This window comes from Tupaia chinensis, unplaced genomic scaffold (genome assembly GCF_000334495.1).
Source record: "Tupaia chinensis unplaced genomic scaffold, TupChi_1.0 Scaffold000489_1, whole genome shotgun sequence".
NCBI lineage: Eukaryota > Metazoa > Chordata > Mammalia > Scandentia > Tupaiidae > Tupaia > Tupaia belangeri.
In genome coordinates this window covers 3,429,092-3,454,801 of record NW_006160001.1, presented here as the reverse complement: position 1 = coordinate 3,454,801, position 25,710 = coordinate 3,429,092, and the positions used below count along the sequence as shown (strand labels likewise).

The window sequence follows — 25,710 nt, the reverse complement described above, 5'->3', positions numbered from 1 at the left end:
TGTTTTTTTTTTTTTTTTTTTTTTTTTTTGCCAGAAGCCAGAGAGACAAAGAGAGTATCTCCTCCAATGGGGCATTGTCATACTTCAATTTTTCATCTCCATTTCTCTATCCCATTAGAATTTGGGGCATGCACACACATGTGCCCAGTGTGTTTTTAAGCTGCTGGGGCTGGGATTAAACTCATAGCTGGTCATGTGAGATCTGGCTCCCAGTGCAGTGTTAACTGCTGTGCTCTGGGGGAAAGTCCATCCTTCTGACTTTTTGAGATGATTTATCACACCAACTCTCAAATATTCTGTGCTACATACACCACAAGGAGGACTCCATTATTGGTGTTCATTGTGGATTAAGCAGAAATAACATCAACTATGGCCTTCCAGGAGAAACAGATTTGTGAAAAGTAGCTAGCTTTCTATATTATAATCTTGCACTAAAAATGGGGATACTCTTAGAAGACATTATGTTGAGACCAGCAGTTAGCGTAATGGCTATGTTGCTGGACTCCCACGTAGTTGACCGCGGTTTGCATCCCAGACCCGGTGGCTTAAACTCATGCTGGGCGCATGTGCGTGTGTGCCCAAGATCTCGAGAGGAGAACGGAGGAGAAGGGATTGCGGCGTGGCCATGCCCCCAGGGGGTGATTTCTCTCTTTCTGTTTCTGTCTCTCTCTGCCTGTCTGGCGAGCACATGCTCCCTATAGCAAAAACCTCTCCAAAAAAAAAAAAAAAAAAAGAAGACATTATGTTTGCAAATTTTTCTTAAAGGAAAGATACCCTGTACACAGTTTAAAAAAAAAATCTTTAAAATTCTTTTGGCGACATAAAACAAGCAGATAGTTAATTTTTAATGTAAAATCTAAGCATACAAAATGCAAATAAAAAAAAAAGACAATACCATTTGGCATAACGCTACTTATGAGTAAAACAAAACAAGCTTAACACTTGATTCATTTATATTCAGAGTTAAAACCTGGAATTGATTTTATAAGTGGGCTGCCTGCAGGCTGTGAAAATATTGGAAGACTATAGGTTGGGAAATTAAAGTAATTCCCTGATTATCTGGAAGTAATGACGGGATGGTTTATTAACACGGAAATTATCTGAATTGGGGGTTAGTTTCAGAAACGGTAGTTTAGATGAGGTCACTAAACCTCACTTGGCAGCCTAAGAAGGACAAATAAAAGAGCATGTGAGGGTTTCTTATAAAATTCTTATCAGAAATAGGTTAAAATTCTTTGTTATTTTCCACTTCCTTTATGAAATACCTTTGCTAAGATCTGAATTATGGTAAAAATGACTACTGTTGGCTTGGAAAACAGAAATAGATCATTCTTTTTTCTGAGCTTGGATAGTTTTACGTTTTTAGGATTCGTAAATCAAAGGATAAAAAAAATAATTAAGAAACACCCAAAATGTAGATGTCCCTTAACATGAAAGATTTACCTAAGCCCTTCATCATCTATGTGTTTCTAGTATCTTTAGCACTTTGTAAATATCACAGAAAATCAAGCCTTATTTACACTGGTACTTTCAATTATATTTCCCATCTGTTTGGACACAACTATTTAAAAAATTGCTCAGAGGGCCCAGCAGTTAGTGTAATGGCTATGTTGCTGGACTCCCACGTAGTTGACCGCGGTTTGCGTCCCGGACCCGGTGGCTTAAAACACGCCTGGCGCGTGTGCGTGTGTGCCCAAGATCCCGAGAGGAGAATGGAGGAGAAGGAATTGTGGCGTGGCCATCCCCCCTGGGGGGTGATTTCTCACTTTCTGTCTTTCTGTCTCTGTCTGGCGAGCGCACGTGCCCTATAGCAAAAACCTCTCAAAAAAAAAAATTGCTCAGAAATGAAGATGAATTTAATGTCTTTTGATAATGAGATTTAAAATTTTTCCATTAGTATAATTACACTGTGGGCAAAAACCTTCACAGAGATATTTGTTCATCAGCTACTGAGTGAAAAAGGGAAACGGTGTTTTCTGGGACCTGGTGAAGTAAGAGTTCTTAAATCATGAGAATAGCTGAATAAGGAGGTATAAATGTGAGCATGGGCTCTCTTGCTAAGCCTAATCAAGTAAAAGAATCTATCCTTTTCATTGTTAGGATATTTATTGGGAAGCAGCATGAACCAGGAGTCAAGGAGTATGAATTTGAATGTTGGTTCCGCTGTATACGAGTTGGTGATGTTAACCTCTCTGTGCCTCAGTGTTCTCATCTTTAAAATGTGGGAGGGCTGGCCCCATAGTGCAATGGTAAAGCTCTGTGTGCTGTGAGACAGATTCTACATGTCTGAGCACAGTTCAAGTCCCAGGCTCGGTAGCTAGAAAACATGCCGGACACATATGTACATATATCCCAAATCCTAGCAGGATGGAAAATGGGAGAAAAAGGATTGTGGTGTGATCAAGGCCCAATTGAGGGTGCTTTCTCTCTCTCTCTTTTTTTCTTTTTCTCTGGCAAGTGCCCTCTGGGAATAAATGATGATGATGATGATGATGATGATGATGATGATAAAACTTTTTAAAAAGAAAAAATACCACATTTAACAGCTAGCCCAGCTCCAAAGCCTTTTGGTTAAGGTAGTCAGACCTTATATGGTTGTCCATAGTTTGATTCTCATCCCTGGCAACTTGAAAAACACTCTGGGCACATGTGCATGGATGCCTAAAATGTCAACAGAATGGAGAAATGTAGGAAAAGGAATTGCAGCATGACCATACCCAACTGGGAGGTGCTTTCTCCCTCTTTCTCTTTCAGTCTCTCTCCCTCACACTCTCTGATAAATGCACTCGCCCTATGGCAATAAAAAGTAAAGATCACTTTTAAAACAATTTGTACTTTTTTATACAAACCTAAGGTTTTAAATAAAACCACCTCTACATGATAGATACCTTTTTACATGTTTTTTGTTGTTGTTTTTATATTCTGTCCCCATCTTTATTTTTTCTCTTCTCAGAGTAAACCACCCGGAGTGCCCTTACATACTTTATCCATCCTTTGATAATTGTGGACCCATAAGTGGTTGATCAGGTTTTTAAAAGCTCCAGATCATGGGGGCCAGCAGGTGGCATGGTGGTTAAGGGCACTGGATTCCAACATGGCCAACAGTGGTTCAAGTCCCGGTCCTGGTGGCTTGCTTTCTCACGTTCCCTCTTTCTCTCTCTCTCTTATTCTGCCCCTCTCTGGTCAAATTAAAATAAATGAATATATAAATAAATAAAGTTAAATAATTCTTTAAAAAAATTCCAGATCATGTTATGTACTATTTACCTATTAGGCATATTTAATTATTGCACATTACCTGATATTTATTTAATTCATTCTTTGAAATCATTATATATTGCCTATTTTATAATGCTGTATGATTTAATCATCTCCCTATTTGGCAGGCTTTTACACTGTTTTCTGTTGATTACCACTATGACGATTTCTTAATACGTATCCTATTTCTAATATCTTTAAATACTTGTGCTTTTATTTTGTTGGGACAGATTCTGAGGAATAGACTACTAGGTCGAGTGTATGGTATTTTTTTGGGTTTTGATTTTGAATATATATTGCTGTATTGCTGGTGGACATGTTTTATAGCCTTTTTGGAAAGCTATATCTGATGATGGGTGTCAATATTTTGTACTTTTTGTCAATTTACAGGAGTAAAGAAATACTTGATTGTAGTTTCAGTTTATTTCCCTGACCAATTGGACTTGCTTCTCTGTGAAGTGACTTTTCATAAAATTTGTCATTTTGTCTTCAAATTATGGGCTCCCCCCACCCCAGTTTGTGAAAACTCTTTAGATAACTTAAGTATTTGAGATATTAAGCCTTCTTACATTATCTTCATTTTGAATATTCTTTCTATTATATTCTACTGTTCTTTTACTTCATAATATCCATCTTCCTTTTATATTTTTCTTCTAAATTTTAAGATAATTTACTTGATGTTCCAGGCCAATGTGTTAAAATAAGTTTCAGAAAATGCTATTATGTTTTCTTAAAAAGTAAAATGTTAGGGGACCAGCAGTTAGCGTAATGGCTATGTCGCTGAACTCCCATGTAGTCGACCACGGTTGGAGTCCCGGTGGCTTAAACTCATGCCGGGCGTGTGTGCGTGCATGCCCAAGATCCCAAGAGGAGAATGGAGGAGAAGGGATTGCAGTGTGGCCATCCCCTCCCAGGGGGGAGGTAATTTTTCGCTTTCTGTCTCTATGCCTCTCTCTGTCTTTCTGGTGAGCGCACGTACCCTATAGCAAAAACCTCTCAAAAAAAAAAAAAAAAAAGAGAGAATAATGTTAGCAGAGGTTCTCAAATGAATTAATTTTATCTAATAATTCTTTTACCTCTAATCCTTCTTCAGCTTATCCTCTGTTGCTTGAAAGAATTGGGAATAGAAGATGGCAAAACAGGACAGCATTTTTATATTACTTAGAAATGAATATGGGGCCAGCAAGTAGCATGGTAGTTAAGACGCTGGACTCCCACATGGCTGACTGCAGTTCAAGTCCCAGACCTGGCAACTTGAAACTCATACCAGACGTGTGTGCCTGCATGCCCAAAATCAATAGATGAGAATGGAGGAGAAGAAACTGCAGTTTGGCCTTCCCCCCTAGGGTGTAATTTCTCACTTTCTCTCTGTCTTTCTGGGTCCCCAGTGAGCACATGCATCCTATAACAAAAATCTCTCTTAAAAGAAAGAAAGAAGTATTTATATTGTCTTCTTTTATTTAATCCTGCCAAGATCCAGAAAGGAATGATATGAGGGGAAAGTTTTTAACCAGTGAGATAAACTCAAAAAATCCAAAATGAGTATCAAAAATCCTTTATTAGGAATGAGGAATGGTAGTTTGACTGCATAAAAACATATCTGAAAGCCTTACTGCACAAAAACAAATAAAAAACAAAACTAGTAACTTTGCTCGCCTTTGTGGTGAGGGTGGCTCGAGGATGGGTGGGAAAGAGACTTTATATTGTAAATCCTCAGAACCTGTTGATTTTTTTTTAAATGTTCTACCTTGTTTTTAAAACCTGCTTTTTTTTTTTTAATCAAAGAAAAATATGTTAAAACTTAAGATAAAAAAGACTTATACTTAATTTTGGGGTTTACATTTTTCTCTGTGATTAAAAAAATTTTTTAACACAGGGTTTTTTAAAAATTTTTATTTATTAATTTTATTTGTTATTATCATTTTTCAGTTTGACCAGAGAGAGACAGGAAAAGAGAGCGAAAGGGAAAGTGAAAAAGCAAGCTGCCAAGGCTGGGACGTGAACTGCAGTCAGCCTTGTGGGAGTCTAGTGTAATAACCACCACATCACCCACTAGCCTCAACACAGGGTTTTTTAACCTCAGCACTATTGACAGTTAGAACTGATTCATTTTTTGTTGTCACTGACTGTCTATGCATTGTTGTTTATCTATTCACAATTCACTGCTCCCATCATGACAACCAGAAATATCTCCAGATAATGCCAAATACCTTGAAGGGAAGGGAAGACAAAACTCACCCCTAGTAAAAATACTGGTCTTAAAAACTGTGTACTGGGGACAAGCAGATGGCATAATGGTTATGTCACTGGACTCCCATGTTGTCAACCGTGGTTCAAGTCCCAGACCTGGCAACTTAAAACTCACACCAAAGCACCAGCAGATGGCGTAATGCTTAACATCACTGGACTTCCACATGGCCGACCACGGTTCAAGTCCTGGACCTAGACGCTTAAAACTTATGCCCGATGTGTGTGTGTGCGTCTATGCCCAAAATCACTAGAGGAAAATGGAGGAGAAGGAATTGCAATATGGCCACCCTCCTGTGGGGTGAGGGGGTGGTTTGGAAGGGGGATTTTCACTTTCTGTCTTGTCTTCCCAGCGAGCATATGCACCCTATAGCAAAAATCTTTTTTTTAAAAAAAAAAAAAAAAAAAAAACCTCATGCTGGGCTCTTGTGCATGCGCACCCAAGATCCCAAGAGGAGAATGGAGAAAGGATTACAGTGTGGCCATCCCCACTGAGGATGGCCATTACTTGCCTTCTCTCTCTCTCTGTCTCTCCAGTGAACACACACACCCTATAGCAAAAATCTCTCACAAAAATTTTTTAAAACACAGTCACTAGTCTTTGTAAAATACTCTGCTAGTATTTAAATACCTTTATTTGGAAATGACTTGTGTTACCTTAGGGGGAAAAAATTCAGCATTGTCTTTAAGTGATAGCAGGGCCACATAGCTGGTCAGTAGCTGAGCCAGATTCCAGGTTCCTGACACTTGTACTCTTTCTGCCATAGCTTTAGAAAAGCTCTTTTTCTAATAGACCTTTTTTTTTAAACTGCAATTTTAAATGCTTAATGCCCTACCCTAACCCGAACATATAATAGTTTATTTTATGGTTTTGAATATTCATAAAGTATTAATTTTATTCTTACAGACACAAAATGATTTCATGGTTATCTGCAATGTTGCAAAAATCCTAGAGCTAGTTGTACCACTGATGGAGCATCCAAGTGAAACTTTTCTTGCCACTATTGAAGAAGATTTAATGAAACTTATCATCAAATATGGCATGACTGTAAGCATTTGATTTATCATCTCTGTATTGATTAGTATAATGTGCAAATGATAACTCATAAAGTATGATAACTATGCAGAATTAAGTTTCCATGGGATTTATTATATTGTTAAGCACATATTTGTTTAAAAATAGATAAATTGTTTGAAGAGTATTTTTTTTAACCTTTGTCCTTCAACTTTTATCTAAATGGTAACATTTTCTGTATCTTTTAGGTAGTGCAGCATTGTGTGAGCTGTCTTGGGGCTGTTGTAAATAAAGTGACACAAAATTTTAAATTCGTGTGGGCCTGTTTTAATAGATACTATGGTAAGTTCAGTTCCTGGGCTGTTGAAGTATTATGCTAGGACCTGCAGATGTTTCCAGGTCATTTTTAACACATCTGATAAAGGGTATCACCAAAGGAATTATAAGAAATGTGATTGTCTCCCATGATCCATTGTTAGAAACAATATTTTCAAGTATCTTTTGTATTCCCTTGAGAACCCACTGTTACTTCAGAAATTTGATTCCACATAAATGAAAGTTGGCAAATTTTCTGCCTAGTATAATAAAATTTAATTTTTTTCTTACATCCATTCTTTTAGGCTCTGAAGAATGCCCTGATCATTGTAGATATAGTTAATAGAATTAATAGTAAAAAATCATTGTAATTTATTAGCAGTAGTTGTTGAACATAATAATTTAGTGGCAAAGAGTTTGTTATAAATACATGTTACTTATCTTGATTAGGTGCCATTTCAAAGTTAAAAAGTCAACACCAAGAGGACCCAAATAATACTTCACTTCTAACAAACAAACCAGCACTTCTTAGATCTCTTTTCACTGTTGGAGCACTATGTAGACATTTTGATTTTGATCTGGAAGATTTTAAAGGCAACAGTAAGGTAAACATCATAATATTACTTATTATGTGGTAAAACAGAACCCTATACTCTTGTGATCTGATAATTACTATAATGGCTCAGGATGATGGCAGCATTCGATAGTCTGGTTTAATGAGAATTTTTTAAATAGTGCTTCTCAAAACCAGCAGATGGTGTAGTGGTTAGTTTGCTAGACTCCAACATGGTTGACCTTGGTTCAAGTCTCAGACCTGGTGGCCTAAAGTCACACTGGGCACATGTGCGTGTGTGCTCAAAATCCCAAGAGGAAGAGAAGAGATTGCACTATGGCTATCCCCACCCCACCACCAAGGGGTGATTTCTCGCTTTCTGTCTCTCTGGCAAGTGCACATGGCCTACACCAGTAATTGCTCTTTAAAAAAAAGAAAAACAGCACTTCTCAAAGCATGGCCCTTGAACATGCTGCTGATTCGTGAACTTGGCCTGTGACAAGGTAGGAAGTTTCTACCACCAGTTCTATCAGCTTTGTAACAGTAAGCATGTTGTTTAGATCAACAGCCAAGTGTTTTTGTTTTTGTTTTGTTTTGTTTTTCGATTTTTCTCAGTGATGAAAGCAATACATTACATTAATTTATATGCTAGCTAAAGTTTTTTTGTTGTTGTTATAGATAGTATTTTGGTTTTGTTGTTGATTTTCTTTCTTTCATGAGACAGAGACAGGGATCTCCAATAGGATTTTGTCAAACTTCAGTTCCCCCCATCCTTCCAGATACCTATATACCTGTAGGAATGTCCATCCTATTCACTCAGATCTACCTGACATGTAATCTCTGGGGCCTTCCCATGTAGCTCCAGTATCATCACCTACTTCAAATGCCATTCTTCTACCATAAATGAAATTGGTCATTTATTTGTTAGGAGAGTTCATGTATAGAAATTCTTATTTGTTTGTAGGTGTGTGTGTATGTATAAAATATACATATATTTTATAGTTAAAAATTAAAGTACTTACCTCCAATAATTTAATGTGTTTTTCCTCCTTAGGTAAATATAAAGGATAAAGTTCTTGAATTATTGATGTATTTTACAAAACATTCTGATGAAGAAGTACAGACAAAGGCCATCATTGGACTGGGTAAGTTAAGTCTAAGTTTATTTTTAGCTTTTATCTGTTTGAAGTCAAGAGCAAATTTTTAAATATTGTGAGTCAAGATTGTTGATTTATTTAAATGTGCTTCTAGTGGATCTGGGTACAGACTATAGGACTTCGTAAGTTTTTTTGTTTTTTTTTGTTTGTTTGTTTGTTTGTTTGTTTTTTGAGAGGTTTTTGCTATAGGGCACGTGAGCTTGCCAGACAGACAGAGAGAGACAGAAAGCAGGAAATCACCCCCCCAAGGGGGATGGCCACGCCACAATCCCTTCTCCATTCTCCTCTCGGGATCTTGGGCACGCACGCACACGCGCCCGGTGTGAGTTTAAGCCACCGGGTCTGGTACTCGAACCGCAGTCAACTACATGGGAGTCCAGCGACATAGCCATTACGCTAACTGCTGATCCCAGGACTTCATAAGTTAAAACAGCTGAATTCCATTCTTGCCGCGGCTAGTGATTTCCTTTTGTGATCTTGAGCAAGTCACTTCTCTGTTTATTAGTTTCTTCCTAGTAAAAGAGATAATGATAGTGTCTCCTAGCCCTACTTCATAGGGCATCTTAAGAATATTCATAAAACACTTCGATAAAGATGATGTAGAAAAATTTTATATTGTGTGTATTTTTTAAATTGTTCTTTTTCATTGCAAAGTTTCACCGTTACATGTATTTGCTACTTCTAGTTAAAATAACGGGCAGCTTATATGACTTTCATACATATGTAGAAGCACATGCTAACCAATTCGAAAGGAACAGTTTGGATGTATACCTATTCCATATTGTTTTTCCAGGAGTGTTGATGTAATAAAAACATGTTTTGCAGATAGCTTTTATTTCCTCCCCTTTTTTTCCTTTTACACTTTTTTCTTTTTTTTAATTTAATTTTATTTATCTATTTATTTATTTATTTAACTTGACCAGAGAGGGTTAGAGTGAAAGTGAGAGAGAGAGAGGGGAGGGAGCAAGCCACGATATCTAGGACTGACCCTAGAGTTCTAGACCCAGTGGCTTGAGAAACATAATGGGTATGTGTACTTGCATGTCCAAAATCTCAATAAGGTGGAGAGGTAGAGGGTAAGGGATTGTGGTGTGACTCTTTGCTATAAGGGTTGCTTTCTCCCTCTCCCTATCTGTCTCTTCTCTCTCTCTCTCTCACAAGCACACATGCTCTCTGGCAAAAATTAAAAGACCATCTTGCATCAGCCATAGTTACCCTTTGTGACCTTGGGCTAGTTATCTGATCAGTCTATGCTTTGAATTTAGTTTGTTATTTGGTATCAATAATACTTATTATTATCAAAGAGCTTCCTTTTTTCCTCAAATAAGTATTATATACAAATAAACATAGATAACATTATTTTGCTATTTGATTAGCTAGTGCCTATAAAACTCTGCGTTGTGCCCTTGATACAGTACCGTACGTGAAAGAAATGAAGGATACCTTTAGCACTAGTTTATTTTAAGATTATTCTGTCTCCTCACATGGATATATACTTCAATATATTTTTTTAAAATAATGTCAGTATGTACCTTCTGTTAGGGATCTGAAAAATGTTTGCAGGCATTACTTCTTAAATCTTGAAAATGCCCCCTATATTGGGGGAGGGGTGGTAAATATTATCCCCATTTTACACATGAAGAATTGAGGCACAGAGAGAGTATGTGACTCACTCAAGGTCATACTACAAGTCATTGATGGAGCCAGAAAAAAAATCCACAGTCCCCTAGCCACTAGGCTCTGCTCCCTCCTCAAGGTTACCTCTTGTGTGAAACTCTCCTTTGAAATGCAGTTTCTTATTTTTAATTCATGAGAAAGAAGTACCTGTTTTAATATTTCTCTAGATAAGGAGACCAACATATTCTTCTAGTCATTTTAACCTGAAATGTTTTTGAGTAAAAACCTCTTTATATAATTAATTTATATTTTTCATTAAATATTATATTTAATTATAATATGAATATATGAAGCATTTTTCCCTACTTCCTTAGGATTTGCCTTTATTCAGCATCCAAGTCTAATGTTTGAGCAAGAAGTAAAGAATCTCTATAATAATATTTTATCTGATAAGAATTCCTCAGTAAATTTAAAAATACAAGTTTTAAAAAATCTTCAGACCTACCTACAAGAAGAGGATACACGTATGCAGCAGGCAGATAGAGACTGTAAGTGAACATATTTTTAAATTTCACAGTGCGGCTATAGTTGTACCGTGTAACTCACTTTTTTTAATCCAGATGTCAAAATGTCCTTATCTGTTAGATGAAGGAATTCAGTTAAATAGGAGTCCTAATGCTGATGTACATAGTTAGGCTTTAGAGTATCTTAAATTCCCTTAAAAAGTTCTAAAATTTTGTATGTGTGCAAACATTAATGTTTTAAGAAAGGAGAGGGATTTAGTTAATATCAAGTTCTCAAAGAAATTCCTGATACAGACAGAAGGAAAAAAAAGCTGTGGAGCTAGGACACTAGCTATGTAATGTTTTGTGATTTTAACGTGGCCTAATTTTGGAATATTTAATAAAGTTAGTATCCATGCTCTTAACATATATTTACCTTTTGCTTCCTCTTGTAGGGAAGAAAGTTGCAAAACAGGAAGACTTAAAAGAAATGGGTGATGTTTCCTCAGGGATGAGTAGTTCCATCATGCAGCTTTACCTCAAACAGGTGCTTGAGGCATTTTTTCACACCCAGTCAAGCGTACGCCACTTTGCCCTAAATGTCATAGCACTGACTCTAAACCAAGGTCTCATTCATCCAGTTCAGGTAAGTATGTTTTATAGCATCAGCACTTAAAAAGTACCTAAAGTAGTCGTGATTTGATGGCAGTGTGATTAGAGAATAAATATTTCTTTATTCCTCTTCATCTTTAATCTTCTTTGTCCTAAACTCTTAAGAATCCACGTTTTAGACATAAATCTCCTAAGTTGTTATTACTGCAAAATACCTATATATTTATAATGTCTCCATTAAACATACTTATAATTTCTATTGGGAAAATATGTGCTTGGATTATTTTTCTAAGTAGTGTTAATAAATTTATTTTAATCCATATTTACTCTTACTCAAGAACCAGCAATATATGTCAGGGAAGTTAACTGGATATAATATCTTTAAATAGAGTGACGTTTTAGTCCTCAAAAAAGTAATTACATAATGCGAGCTCAGTTTCTTCTGTTAGTTGGAGGTAACTGATCAACATCTCAAAGCACTGAAAAAGTGATATAATAAGACATAATAGTGTTACCGAGAATTAGCAGCCAATGCTGAGGTAGACGTATATACTATATAATGGTCTGGGATGTGCTATAGGCTACAAAAGTGAATTTATTAAGTAACCAAAGTCTGTATCCTCCAGTATTTTACTTTGGATATTTTTCAGGGAGCTTTTTCTAAAATATGTTATATTTAATTATGCTGTGTCCTTCCCTGAGTGCTGAAATAAAAACCTTATTTACTATTTAGCTTGCTCTTCATGCCTCAAGGTTAGCATCATTGAGATCATTTATGATGTTTGGCATGTTGAGACTCATCTTCTTGAGATATTTAGGGCTTTTTGTAGGGTGTTTTTTATTATTATCTTTTTTTTTTTTTTAATTTTACACTTACAAAGAAATGACAAGAATGGTACTGTGAATTCCTTTATAGTCTTTCCCTGTATTCATTATTTAACATTTTGTCACATTTGCTTTATCTCTTTTTCTTTCTTTATTTTTTATTTTTCTTTATTTTTGTTATAAGGCACACTTGCTTGCCAGAGAAAGAGAGAGAGAGAGAGAGAGAGAGACAAATTAGCCAGGGAGAATGGCTATGCCAAAGTTCCTTCTCTTCCAGTCACCTCTTGGGAATTTGAGCATACACACCTACAGAACATGCTCAGCATGGTTTTCAAACGGCTGGGTCCAGGACTAGAACTGGACAATTAGCCATATGAGTTCCAGCGCCTTAACCTCTGTGTCACCTTCTGGCCCATATGTCTTTCTCTTTTTTCTGAATTATTTGAAAGTAAGTTTCATATATTATGCTTCTTTATTTCTAAACACTTCCTTCTGTATTTTCTCAGAACAGAGACATTCTCTTAAAAAAAAAAAAACAGTTATCAAATTTAGGAAACTTAACACTGATACTTAATATACAATCTGATTTCAAATGTTCCTAGTTAATGCTAATAATATTCTGTATAGGGAACCAGCAGTTAGCGTAATGGCTATGTCGCTGGACTCTCACGTAGTCAACCGCGGTTCACATCCCGGACCTGGTGGCTTAAAACTCACGCCGGGCGCATGTGCGTGCATGCCCAAGATCCCAAGAGGAGAATGGAGGAGAAGGGATTGCAGCGTGACCATCCCCCCTGGGGGGTTATTTCTCGCTTTCTGTCTTTATGTCTCTGTCTGTCTGGCGAGCGCATGCTCCCTATAGCGAAAAGCTCTCCAAAAAATATATATATATTCTGTATAAACTTTTTGGTTTCTTAATTCAGGACTCAATCTGTGATTACTAATTTCAGGGTCATATCTGTATTTTTAAATTATTTTATATTTGTTGTTTTGCTAGCCTTCCAGCTATTTTATGATTCATATTTACTTGATATAGAGGTGGTGGTTTGGTTTTTTTTTTTTTCCCCTAAAAGAATTATTTTATTTTATTTATTTTAATTTGATAGGAAAGGGATAGAGAGAGAAAGTGAGAAAGCAAGCCTCCAGGTCCAGAACTTGAACTGCAATTGGCCATGTGGGAGTCCAGGGCCCTTAACCACCATGCAAGGAGTGGTGGTTTATGACATTAGAAATACAATGGGGCCAGCAGGTGTTGTGGTCACTGGGGTGCTGGACTCCCATATGACCAACTGTTCGAGTCCTGAACCTGATGGCTCGTGCTCTCTCTCATAATTAAAAATAATAACAATAATAAACAAAATAAAATTACTTTTTAAAAAAAGAAGTACAATAAATATATTACTGTCTGATCCTTGAAACCACATCTGAGATCAACTTTGTAGGGCAGAAATTATATTTTCCTAGCTTAGAATATGGACAACTTACTTTTTGCCTTGTATTATCTATATAGTACAGTTAGTTGAGCTTGAAGAATAATTGTAGTACAGATCATAATCTTAAAAACAGATTCTTAGTGTGGGGATACTCCATGTTTAAGGAACCTTAAATTAACACTGAAATTGTTTAAATTTACCACATCAATTTTTGGGCTTATGCTTTCTTACTTTTAAACTAAACATATAGAAAGATTTGGTATTTTTAAATGAATACTAAAACATAGACTTTATAGGAAAGCCTATAAAACTAAATTCCTATATCCCAGATACACAACAAGTTTTGACGTTTGTCAAGATAACATATAGTAGGGCCACAGGGTGGCACAGTGATTAAGGCACTGGACTCCCATATGGCCAGCCATGTGCGGTTCGAACCCTGGATACAGCAGCTATAAAATCACATAGGGTACATGTGCCCAAAACCCCAAGAGGAGAATGAAGAAGGGATTGTAGTGTGATGTTCCCTCCTTCGGGGTGATTTCTCACTTTGCCTTTCTGTGTGTCTGTCTCTCTCCAGCAAGCACCAAAACAAACAAACAAACAAACAAACAAAAACACATATTCAGTTTTTACTATGGTGGTATCTTACAAATTATTTCTATTTCCAGTGTGTGCCATATTTAATTGCTATGGGCACAGACCCTGAACCTGCTATGCGGAACAAGGCTGATCAGCAGCTTGTGGAAATAGACAAAAAATACGCCGGATTCATTCATGTATGTATTTTAAAGTTGTATAACCTAAAAGTGAATATCTTTCTCTAGTAAGCCATTTCTTTAGTAAGTGTGCTGCCCACATTTATAATTAGAATAAAATATTTTGCTTAATACCTTCTAAACATACAGCTAAGTTTGTGCCTGAGGTATTTATTATATCTAGTTTTTAAATAACTTGAGATTAAGCTAGAGGAAGCATGAATTCTAGAGCCTACTATTTGATATTAGGAAGAATGACTCTTCTGGGCCTCCATGTTTTTCTTCTGTAAAATGAGAAAGTTACCATATTTGAACTTTAATGTTCCTTCTAGCACTTCATCTGTGGCTTTATTTTAAATAAGAAAGCCAAATAATGAAGTTAGCCTCAGAATGTAATGCTCAAGTATATTTTAAAAAATTTGATTCTCTCAATTTCCTAGAAAAAAAATGAGTCTTTTATTGATTACAGATGAAAGCAGTGGCTGGTATGAAGATGTCCTACCAGGTACAACAGGCAATCAACACGTGCCTAAAAGATCCTGTAAGGGGTTTCAGACAAGACGAGTCCTCGAGTGCGTTGTGTTCACATCTTTACTCCATGATCCGCGGAAACCGCCAACACAGACGAGCCTTTCTTATTTCTTTACTCAACCTGTTTGATGACACAGCAGTAAGCATAAAAACTTACTATTTTAAGAAAATAAATGTCCTCGAAATGTTATACCTGAAATAGTCATCATTGTTTAAATATTAACATTTTTATAAATGACAGTGACTATATTAAACGTGTTTCCTTAGTCCTTTCAATTATTTACAAGATATACAATCAAAATTGAAGGGAATATTCCACATGAGAATAATGAGTAATAAATTAAGATTGTGTGTCCTTCATACTGAGTATCTTTAAAACTTTGATAACAGCTCATGTAAGCATATCTTTAAATAAGCTACATCACTAAACTGTCACTTTGGGAGTAGTTTACCTAAAGAAATAGGACGGATTTCTCTTATTTCTGTAGAGGTCAAATGCTGTTGCAAAACTTGACTTTCAAAGAACCAATTTTTGTGTAAATACAATTTTAACATGTTTAGCTATTGCACAAGTTGCATTGGCCAGAACCATAAGCCAGGAAAACAAAACATCCTGTTTTTTAGTTTACCTTTTAATGTGTTTATTGACTTTATACACATACTTATTTAACACCTGCTATGTGCCAGCCCTTATGCCCTAAGTGGTTAGAGGATAAAATAGTAGACAGATTTGGTGTCTGCCCACATAGAGCTTACAAAGAAGTTTGTGTTATAACATCTTCGAAAACAAAATAGGTGTTTATTAGTTTTAATCACTTATTAGCTAGACACCAAATTTTTTTTCAGTTAACGAAAGTTATGATTTTTCAGAATGTAGATACCTTAGTAGACTTCTCTTTTTAAAATATTACATGAAATTTTTAATGTAAGATCTAGAATATTATAAATATCTATTTCAGAAATGTCTGGAATCTAACTTTTCATCACCATCATCATTGCCATATCATCTTCCGTATTAGGTTTTCATTGCGTGTAGGGTACTGTGCTAAGGAGCGCAAAATGGTTTGATGATAGCACTGTTACCCTCAGAGGATATTTATTTTCAATTTTGGGTATAGGACATGAAATATAGAAAATAAACAGTAACTAAATTTATCCTATCCTGAGTTGCACCATGGCTTATTCTATTGATACTGCTCCAGTCCTTTTCTCCCTCTTGTTCTTCATTCCTGTGTCATTTCAGTGCGTGCACTAGATCATGACTGGATTTCTGTAATCTTGACATTTGAAATGCTAAACTGGAAATCCAGCTCTTAAAATGTTTGCTTTCTTTCTCAATAAAGAATGTTAGCGGAGAACAAATTGCTGAAGGCCTAGACAGGTTAGATGAGATGGTTTACTGTGTCCAGCAAAGATGGGAGAGCCAGCAGGTGGCATAGTGGTTAAGGTGTAGACCCCTCCCATATGGCTGATTATGGTTTGAGTCTTGGACCTGGCCACTTGATTTCTCACTTTCCCTTTGTCTCTCTCTGTCTCTCTGTGAGCACAGATGCCCTATAGCAAATTTAATAATATTAATAATGAAGTTAAATAAATAACTCTTTAAAAAAATAAAGATAAAAATAAAGATGGAAAATGTTTCAAATGAGTCAAAAACAAAGATAAGAATATGTGGGAAGTAATGAATGAAGTAATCAATAGATTGATATGGTCACTATGGTGTCATACTATAGACAGTAGACAGTAAAGAATGATCGAAAATATATTTGAGGGGCCGGCAGATGGTGTGGTGGTTAAGGCAGCTGGACTCGCACATGACTGACCACGGTTCAAGTCTTGGACCTGGCAGCTTGCTTTCTCATTTTCTCACTTCTCTCTCTTGTCTCTCTCTGGTCAACTTTAAAAATTAAATAAAGTAATGACAATAAATAAAATTACAAAAAGAAAAGAAAGTATATTTGAATAAAATGATGAGGACATGGGACCGGCAGATAGCATAATGTTTAGGTTGCTGGACCCCCACATGGCCAACCATGGTTCAAGTTTTGGACTTGGCAGCTTGAAACTCACACCAGGCTCATGTGTGTGCATGCATGTGTGTGTGCATGCCTAAAATCCCAAGAGGAGAATGGAGGAGAAGGGATGGCAGTGTAGCCATCCCCCCTAGGGGGTGATTTCTCTCTTTCTGTCTCTGGTGAGCACATGCACCTATAGCAAAAACCTTTCTTTCTTTTTTTTTTTTTTTTTTTTTGGGGATTTTTTTAGCAATGGGGGGGGACAGACAGAGAGAGACATTAGAGACAGAAAGCGAGAAATCACCCCCCAGGGAGGATGGTCACGCCGCAATCCCTTCTCCTCCATTCTCCTGTCGGGATCTTGGGCACGCACGCACACGCGCCCGGCGTGAGTTTTTAAGCCACCGGGTCTGGGACGCGAACCGCGGTCGACTACATGGGAGTCCAGCGACATAGCCATTACGCTAACTGCTGGTTCCCAAAACCTTTCTTTAAAAACAAATAAAGTAATAATGAGGACAAGTGCCAAAGAACATTTTGAGAACACGAATATTCCAGCATCATGTTTACAGTGTGATGACAGGTTAAAAAAATATGGAGAATAGAAAAAGTGTTTTAAGGAAGGAATAAATTAGACAAGACTATATGAGAATAGTCAATTGGTAGCTGAAAAATGTTTATCCTGAGCACCTGAGAGAATAATGAAACTATTGCAAAAAGGGTAGTTTGAAAAGGAGTTGTCTTGAGAAGGACATAGAAGAGGGAGTAGTCAAAGATCTAAAAAGAGAACACTAAGGAAAAAAACTTCAGGAAGGAAAGTATAGATAGTATAGTGTCATATGCTACTGAGGAGTCAAGAAAGATTAAGAAGTAAAAAATAGGATGTGATGATTGGAAAAATTGATGGACAAAAGCAATCAGATGGTGGCATGGGGGTTAAGGGCGCTGGACTCCCACATGACTGACCATGGTTTGAGTACTGGACCTGGCAGCTTTCTTTCTCACTTTCCCCCACTCTATCTTTCTCTCTTTCAAGAAAAGAAAAATTTCAAAGAGTAGCAATGAAGAGTAGAGGAACACTATTCTTTTGAGAAGGAAGTTTGGTTTTGAAAGGAAGGAGTGTTGTATAGGATTTTTATAACCAATACTGAGGAACTTCAAGTTATGAAAAGATTTATTCAGAGAAAACTGAATAATTCTCAGTGTTCAGAGTTCTGAACATCTTTGGGTTTAGCAGGAAAACATGCATATATCAAGTATAGTGTTAAAACTAATAGACGAGGTAAGATTCTGTGATGTGTATTTCAATAAAAAATGGAGAATCTTTTGGAATATTACTAGCATGTTTATTCCATCTGTTCCATGGGATATTTGTTGTTGCTACCACTGCAATTGGGTTTTAGGTCATTCTAATGGGAGTATTTTTGATAGGAAGAAGTGTTTTTTGGTTGCTAATTTTTCGTTTGTTTTCATTTCCCTTTGTTTTTGTTTTGAGCTATAAATTTTTAAAAGGAATTCAAATATTAACATGGCCATCTGATTACATCCTGTGTGATCATGAAATTTTGAAAGTCTCTCTACTTTTTAAAGCAAACATCTAGTAGTAACTGTAATTTTTCTCGTAATTTTTGCCTGCCTCAAGTTTTATAGCATGAGACTGGTAGCACAGTCCAAACTCTATCATTCTAAATCACATATACAGAGGGAACTGATGAATAAGTTTTATGAATACATGTATTTGGGGGATTTTTTTTAACTCACATGTTAGTAGCAATTTTTGAAGGCAGAATAGTAACTGTGTGTAACTCATCTCCATATGGGTTAAACTCTTAGAAGCAAAATGACAAGTAATGATGAGCGCATGTATACTTTCTGATGTGGTATGGATTTGTCATAAAGGTCCCATATACTCCTTAAGCAAACTTCTAAGGAATTTCAATTGGGTACACTAAAAATTTCACCTCTTCCCTCATGAGGTAGCATGGTGTAAGTCATTTCAAAATCTAAAATGGGTATAATATGATTTTATAAAATCTGTTTCTGTTCCCCCCTTCCTGTTTTCTTTGTATCTCCCTTCCTCCTTTTCCCCACCTTTGTCTCTAACATTAACTGAGGTGAAAATGCCCTGTAATATTTTTTTCTAAAACTTTTTGGTTGGGTTTTTAGATTATCCACTAAACATATGTACCTTTTTTCTAAAATTTACAGAAAACAGAAGTGACTATGCTCTTGTATATAGCAGACAATCTAGCCTGTTTTCCATACCAGACACAGGAAGAGCCGTTGTTTATAATGCATCATATAGACATTACACTCTCAGTTTCTGGTAGTAACCTACTGCAGTCATTCAAGGAGGTAAGTTACACACATTACTATTTTTAATGCATCTGTCAAAGTACAGGCATGTTAATTTCAGAGTTTGTTTCTCATTATTCTTTTTATTCTTTTCACAGGTATATAAAAACTTTCTAAATGACTTTATTGAAATCTAGGCAGTACTTGAATTGGGAGAGGAAGTGGGTTACCTTTCTATTCAGATCTAAAATCATTCCATATCTAGATCATTTAGGTGGACTTTTTTTATACATAGATGGACTCTTCTATTGATTAGCCATCCCACTTCTTTATTTCTCTCACTTTCAGCACTGAGCTTAAGTATTTTGTGTCCATTCATTATCCATTTAAATCTCATTTTAAAATGTCTTGCTATTCTTGAAACTTTGTAATACGATAGATAACAACAGTACCAAAAAATATCCGTGCCTACATATACATATATAGTTTATTTATAAGGAAACAGAAAATTTCCAATACTATTTACCTCCTTATCTCTCAGTAATTTCATCTCAACTGAGTTAGAATGTTGTGTGTACAAAATCATTTCTAAATTTCTTGTTATAAAAGCTGTCTTTTCTGCCATGATTTTTAGGAGGAGTGTATTTAGTTTGATTACAAAATATCTTGTGTAGTCCTAGGCACATAGCAATAAACACTCAGTAAATGCTTTACAGATTGGATGGAATGTTTTCATGTGCCTTGACAAGACAAGTAGATCTTATTTTACAGAATTCTAATGCCTACTTTAGATACATAAGGGCCAAAATCGCAGAGGTATCCAAACCCTTGCTACTTGAAGTGTGGAGCTCAGATCAGCAGCACTGGGCTTATCTGGGAACTTATTAGAGCTGTAGAACCTCAGGCCTCACTCTAGACCTGCTAAGATAGAGCCTCCATTTTTAGCAAAATCCTAGCGTATTACTATACACATGTAAGGAGTTATTAGTTATATTTTATTTCCTAACAGTTATATTTTGAATAATTACTTTTGTTATTTGATCCTCTCTCCTCCTACCTATCCCCTCTCCCGTGTACTTAAACTCAGTTGACTTTTTTCTTTCTAAGAGCTTATGTTTTCATAAAATACATTTAAGGAAAGTTGCATATTATCTTGATAAAATGTTCCTTAAAGGAAGAACATGATCAAAGCTAGGGATGTTCAAGCCAACTATATTCTCCTTAGTTAAATTATAATTACTCCTTTTCTGCTGTAGTGATTTTACCTATGTACCAAACTGATACTTAAATAACTAATTTATCTTTCATTACTATCTTTATAAGAAAATTATTTCCACTTGAGTAATCTTTCAGAAAGGTATTTTGGAAGGAGTAGTTAAGGGGAGAAGGGAGTGGGCATTATATATGATTTTATTTAGTCTTGTAACCTAATTTGCCCCCAAGGTTTACATCTTTAATTGGTTTCAGAAAATCAAGGCATTACAAAATATTAATTTAAAGAAGATTTTGAAGCTGTTAGATGGAGAATGTTTATATTTGTTATGGTGTTTTGCTTTTATTGTTTTTCAAACAGGGTCATTTTTTTTTCTTTCAGTCTATGGTAAAGGACAAAAGGAAAGAGAGAAAATCATCACCTAGTAAAGAAAATGAGTCAAGTGAAAGTGAAGAAGAAGTTTCTAGGCCACGGAAGTCACGGAAACGTGTAGATTCAGATTCAGATTCTGATTCAGAAGATGATATAAATTCGGTGATGAAATGTTTGCCAGAAAATTCAGCTCCTTTGATTGAATTTGCAAATGTTTCCCAGGGTATTTTATTGCTTCTAATGTTGAAACAACATTTGAAGAATCTCTGTGGATTTTCTGATAGGTAAGGTCATGTAAACAGTAAGAGAAAAAAACTTTGTTCCAGTAACAGAAATATATTGGGTCATCAGGAAAGTCATGACACATGAAAAATGCTGCTCTTTGCAGAGAAAAATGTGTTATGACTTGCTGACAACCTAATAAAACCAGTTTTGATTGTATTTCTTTTTTTAAGAATTAGTTTATATATTTCTTTTTAATTTAATGGGGGGGGAGAGTTTGGTAAAAAAGCAAGCCACCAGGTCCAAGACTGAAACCATTGTCAGTCATGTGGGAGTTCAGTGCCTTAACCACCATGCCACCTACTGGCCCCAGCATGCTTACTTTAATATTAGAAGTAAGCATGTGGTTGGGGTTCTGGACTCCCACATGGCCAACCATGGTTTGAGTCCCAGACCTGGTGGCTTGCTTTCTCACTTTCCATCTCTCTCTCTCTGTCTCTGGTGAGCGAGCCCAAGTAATAGTAGTAAATTGGGGGGTGGGGAGTGGTTAGGAACTGATATAAATAAAATAAATTATTTAAAAAAATACTTCTTTTAAAAAAGATGTTTGTTCCCTTTATTGCTGTATAGTATTCTGTTGGATAATATGCCATAATTTATCCATTCTACTACTGAATGGAGAAAAGGCATATTCCTTTACTTGGTTAAGATATATTACATATTAAAGGGTTTATTTTGCCAATTTTCTTTTTTATGTTTTTTTTCTTTACATTACGGCAATTTTATTTATTATTATTTTTAATTTGATATAGGGCGTGTGGGGGAGAGAGAGGGAGAAAGTGAGAAAAGAAGCTGCCAGATCCAGGACTTGAACAGCAGTGATTAAGTTCAATGCCTTAATCACCACACCATCCTCTGGCCCCTTTGGTTTTTCCCTTTTTTTAGAGAGAGATTTTTGCTCTAGGGCATGTGCACTCATCAGAGAGACAGAAAGCAAGAAATCCTCCTGGAGGCGGGGGCGGGGCAGGGCGGGGATTGTATGGCCATGCCACAATCTTTTCTCCTCTATTTTCTCTTGGGATTTTAAGCATACACACACATGTGCCTAGCATGAGTTTTAAGCTGCCGGGTCCAAGACTTCAACCACGATCGACTATGTGGGAGCCCAGCAACATAATCATTATGCTATCTGCTGGTTCCTTTGCTGATTTTCTTAATAAAGTCTTTAGAAGATCAGGCTAATGTTAAAATAGATGACAAATTTAAGTTTTTAAAAAGCTGTGAAATAAGAATAGAAATAGATTAACTAAGCAAAGCTATAAGAACCCAAAAAGTATGTAAGGTACTGTGTAAAGTAATAGAAAAAACACTACTAACTATTGTGAATGCCTTGTAATTTTACCTACCATTAGTCACCAATAGTATCTCTCTTCTGCCTGTATGCATGGAATTTTGTTTAAAAACTTGAGAAATTCACAAAAAGTGAATCTCATTGAAACCTTAGGTTAGGAATCATTAACCAGGGACAGAATATGATATGAGTAAAGTGGACCTAGTCAGTGGCTAACCAGAAAGAATACGTTTCATGTAAAGGGGTCAGTTAATGTCATTTAAATGACATTTCTCAGGTTGCCACCATCTCGTCGCCACAGGAGAAAGTAGACACAATGTGGCCAGAGCTTTCACTTTTTCAAGAAACATGAAAAACTTAGGGGGCCAGCAGATGGCGTTCTTGTTAGGGGAACTGGACTCCCACATGGCTGACCACGGTTCAAGCCCTGGACCTGGTGGCTTGCTTTCTCATTTTCTCTCTCTCTCTCTCACTCTGTCCCTCTCTGGCCAAATTAAATAAATAAAGTTAAATAAAATAATAATTCTTAAAAAAAAAGAAACATGAAAAACTCAGATTTTTATCAGAAACATCTTGATGTTAAATGTTGACAGTTAATTCAAAATAATTTAAAACCTTGTATGGTATTGGTGAAGTGCTAAGGAATTGGGAAGAGTTTAAAGCAGAGTGCTGATAATCTGAAACAGGTTTATAGACAGTCATTCTGGCTGCTATATAGAAAATGGTTCGGGGGGGTGCAAAAAAGGAGGAGATAAAACAGTTAGATGGTATTGAGTAATTGTATTAAAGCTGCCTTATGAACAAGATATTTCTTCTTCCTTTTTTTTTTTCTTTTTTAGGAAAGGTTTTCACTATAGGGTGCATGTACTCACTAGAAAGACAGAGAGAGACAGAGAGACAGAAAGCAAGAAATCACCCCCAGGGAGGATGACCATGCCTCAATCCCCTCTCCTCCATTCTCCTTTCGGGATCTTGGGCATGCACACACATGCGCCCAGCATGAGTTTAAGCCACCAGGTCCAGGACTCGAACCACAGTCGGCTACATGGGAGTTCAGCGACATAGCCATTATGCTAACTGCTGGTCCCATGAACAAGATATTTCAAGTAGACTTATGAAACCAATTTCATTTAAATGATACTCCTTTCCTATAATTGGATATATTTAAATGTTGCTTCCATGGATCCAGGTATCTTTTCCCCATCCTATAATTTTGATGCCTCTTTTTAAGGCAAACACTGATGAAAAGAAAGGAACATTTTTCTTTTTAACCTTTGTCTTTATATCTTTACTTTCATTTTCAGAATTATATTGGGTTGCCAGAACAGTCATGTTGCATTTTTATATAGAAAAATATGTTATGATTGGGACCAGCAGGTGGCGTAATGGCTTTGTCACTGGACTCCCATGTAGCCGACTGCGGTTCGAGTCCCGGACCTGGTGGCTTAAACTCATGCCAGGCACGTGTGCATGTGTGCCCAAGATCCCAAGAGGAGAATGGAGGAGAAGCGATTGCGACGTGACCATCCCCTCTGGGGGATGGTCTCTGTCTGTCTCTCTGTCTTTCTGGCAAGCGCATGCGCCTTATAAGCAAAAAACCCTCCAAAAAAAGTGAAGAAAAGTATGTCATGACTTCTCCAATGATCCAGTCTTTAGTAGCATCCTAGTTCATAGGTTGATATCTCTGTGATTATTTGTTAGTAAATCATGTTTAAGTAGAATCAATTGAAATATAAGTGCCTGAGAATCTTGTAAAGTTTTTGGTTTTGTTTTCCCAAAACAGTAAAATTCAGAAATACTCTCCATCTGAATCTGCAAAGGTATATGATAAAGCGATAAACAGGAAAACAGGAGTTCATTTTCATCCCAAGCAAACACTGGACTTCTTGCGGAGTGATATGGCTAATTCTAAAATAACTGAAGATGTGAAAAGGAGTATAGTAAAACAGTATCTAGACGTGAGTATTAACATCAAGTATGTTTCCTTCTCTTAATGACCTTTTTTTGTTTGTTTTTTAAAGTATTTTCCTTAGGCACATGTGCTTACTGGAGATAGAAAGAGACAGTGAGAGGGAGAGGGAGAGAGAGAAATCACCCCCCAAGGGGGATGGTCATACCACAATTCCTTCTCCATTTTCCTCAGAAACGGGCATACATGCCCATGCACGCAGCATGATTTTCACTGGGTTTAGGACTCAAACCATGGTCATCCACGTGGGAGTCCAGTGATATAGCTGCTATGCCATCTGCTGGCCCCCTAACTTTTTTGAAAAGTAAAATTTTGATAGGGAAATAATTATCTTCCTCCTTTTTTTTTTTTTTTTTTTTTTAGTAGTAACCAAAAGGTGTACGAATTCATGTGCATGCACACAGGAGAGAGAAAAAAGAATAAAACACCTCCCAGTATAGCCTGATCACACCACAAGACTTTTTCCTCCATTTTTCTATTTCATTAGCATTTGGGGTACACACACACACACATGTATTTCTCAGGCCACCAGGACCAGAATTTTAACCACAGTCAGCTTCTTACATACAGGGCTTAGCTACTGTACTACAGGGTCAGTCAAATAGCTGTCTTCTTTTTTCTTTCCTATATGCTACAGTATGCTTGCTTAAGTGTAGTGTGGTGGGAATAAGAAATGTGAATAGGGAGGTAGTGTTTAATGAGAATACAGTGTGTTCGGAGCCATGAGAAAGCCCTAGAAATTGATAGTAGTACATAATATTATGAATATACTTAATATCAATGAATTTTACACATAAAATTATTGAAGTTGTAAATTTTACATTATGTATAATTTTATCATAAACATTTTTAAATGGTCTTGAAATATCTTTAGAGATCTCTTAAAAATATAAAAATAGTTTTATATTTTAACATACTGAAAGCAAATGGCTGAACATAAAGTATGTTTTTTGACCAAGAATGAAATCTACACAGTGGTTTTCTTATTATTTATAGACTTTGCAAACTTCATACTCTAAATTTTTTTTTTTTTGAGAGGTTTTCGCTATAGGGCGCGTGCGCTCGCCAGACAGACAGAGAGAGACATAGAGACAGAAAGCGAGAAATCACCCCCCAGGGGGGATGGTCACGCCGCAATCCCTTCTCCTCCATTCTCCTCTCGGGATCTTGGGCATGCACGCACACGCGCCCGGCGTGAGATTTAAGCCACCGGGTCCGAGACGCGAACCGCGGTCGACTACGTGGGAGTCCAGCGACATAGCCATTACGCTAACTGCTGGTTCCCTAAATTTTTTTAATTATAATTTTTTATTACTGTTTTTAGAGATGTTTGCTCTAGAGTGCGTGCACTCACCAGAGGGAGACAGAGAGCAAGAAATCACCCTCCCCCCAGGGGGGATGGTCATGTCACAATCCCCTCTCCTCCATTCTCCTCTCTGGATTTTGGTA

At 36.6% G+C, this 25,710-nt stretch overlaps 1 protein-coding gene across 2 annotated transcripts in view; it reads left to right on the top strand.

The window, feature by feature from the left end:
• Nucleotides 1–25,710, top strand: part of NIPBL (NIPBL cohesin loading factor) — a 135,977-nt gene that overhangs the window by 107,262 nt on the left and 3,005 nt on the right. For both annotated transcript variants that reach the window (XM_006156317.3, XM_006156318.3), the window contains exons 34-44: nucleotides 6,413–6,553; nucleotides 6,769–6,862; nucleotides 7,286–7,440; nucleotides 8,443–8,533; nucleotides 10,537–10,710; nucleotides 11,121–11,311; nucleotides 14,207–14,314; nucleotides 14,763–14,963; nucleotides 19,048–19,194; nucleotides 20,729–21,003; nucleotides 24,076–24,250. In XM_006156317.3, coding sequence (XP_006156379.1) covers nucleotides 6,413–6,553; nucleotides 6,769–6,862; nucleotides 7,286–7,440; nucleotides 8,443–8,533; nucleotides 10,537–10,710; nucleotides 11,121–11,311; nucleotides 14,207–14,314; nucleotides 14,763–14,963; nucleotides 19,048–19,194; nucleotides 20,729–21,003; nucleotides 24,076–24,250 — 1,752 coding nt within the window. The remainder of the gene's footprint in view (nucleotides 1–6,412; nucleotides 6,554–6,768; nucleotides 6,863–7,285; nucleotides 7,441–8,442; nucleotides 8,534–10,536; nucleotides 10,711–11,120; nucleotides 11,312–14,206; nucleotides 14,315–14,762; nucleotides 14,964–19,047; nucleotides 19,195–20,728; nucleotides 21,004–24,075; nucleotides 24,251–25,710) is intronic.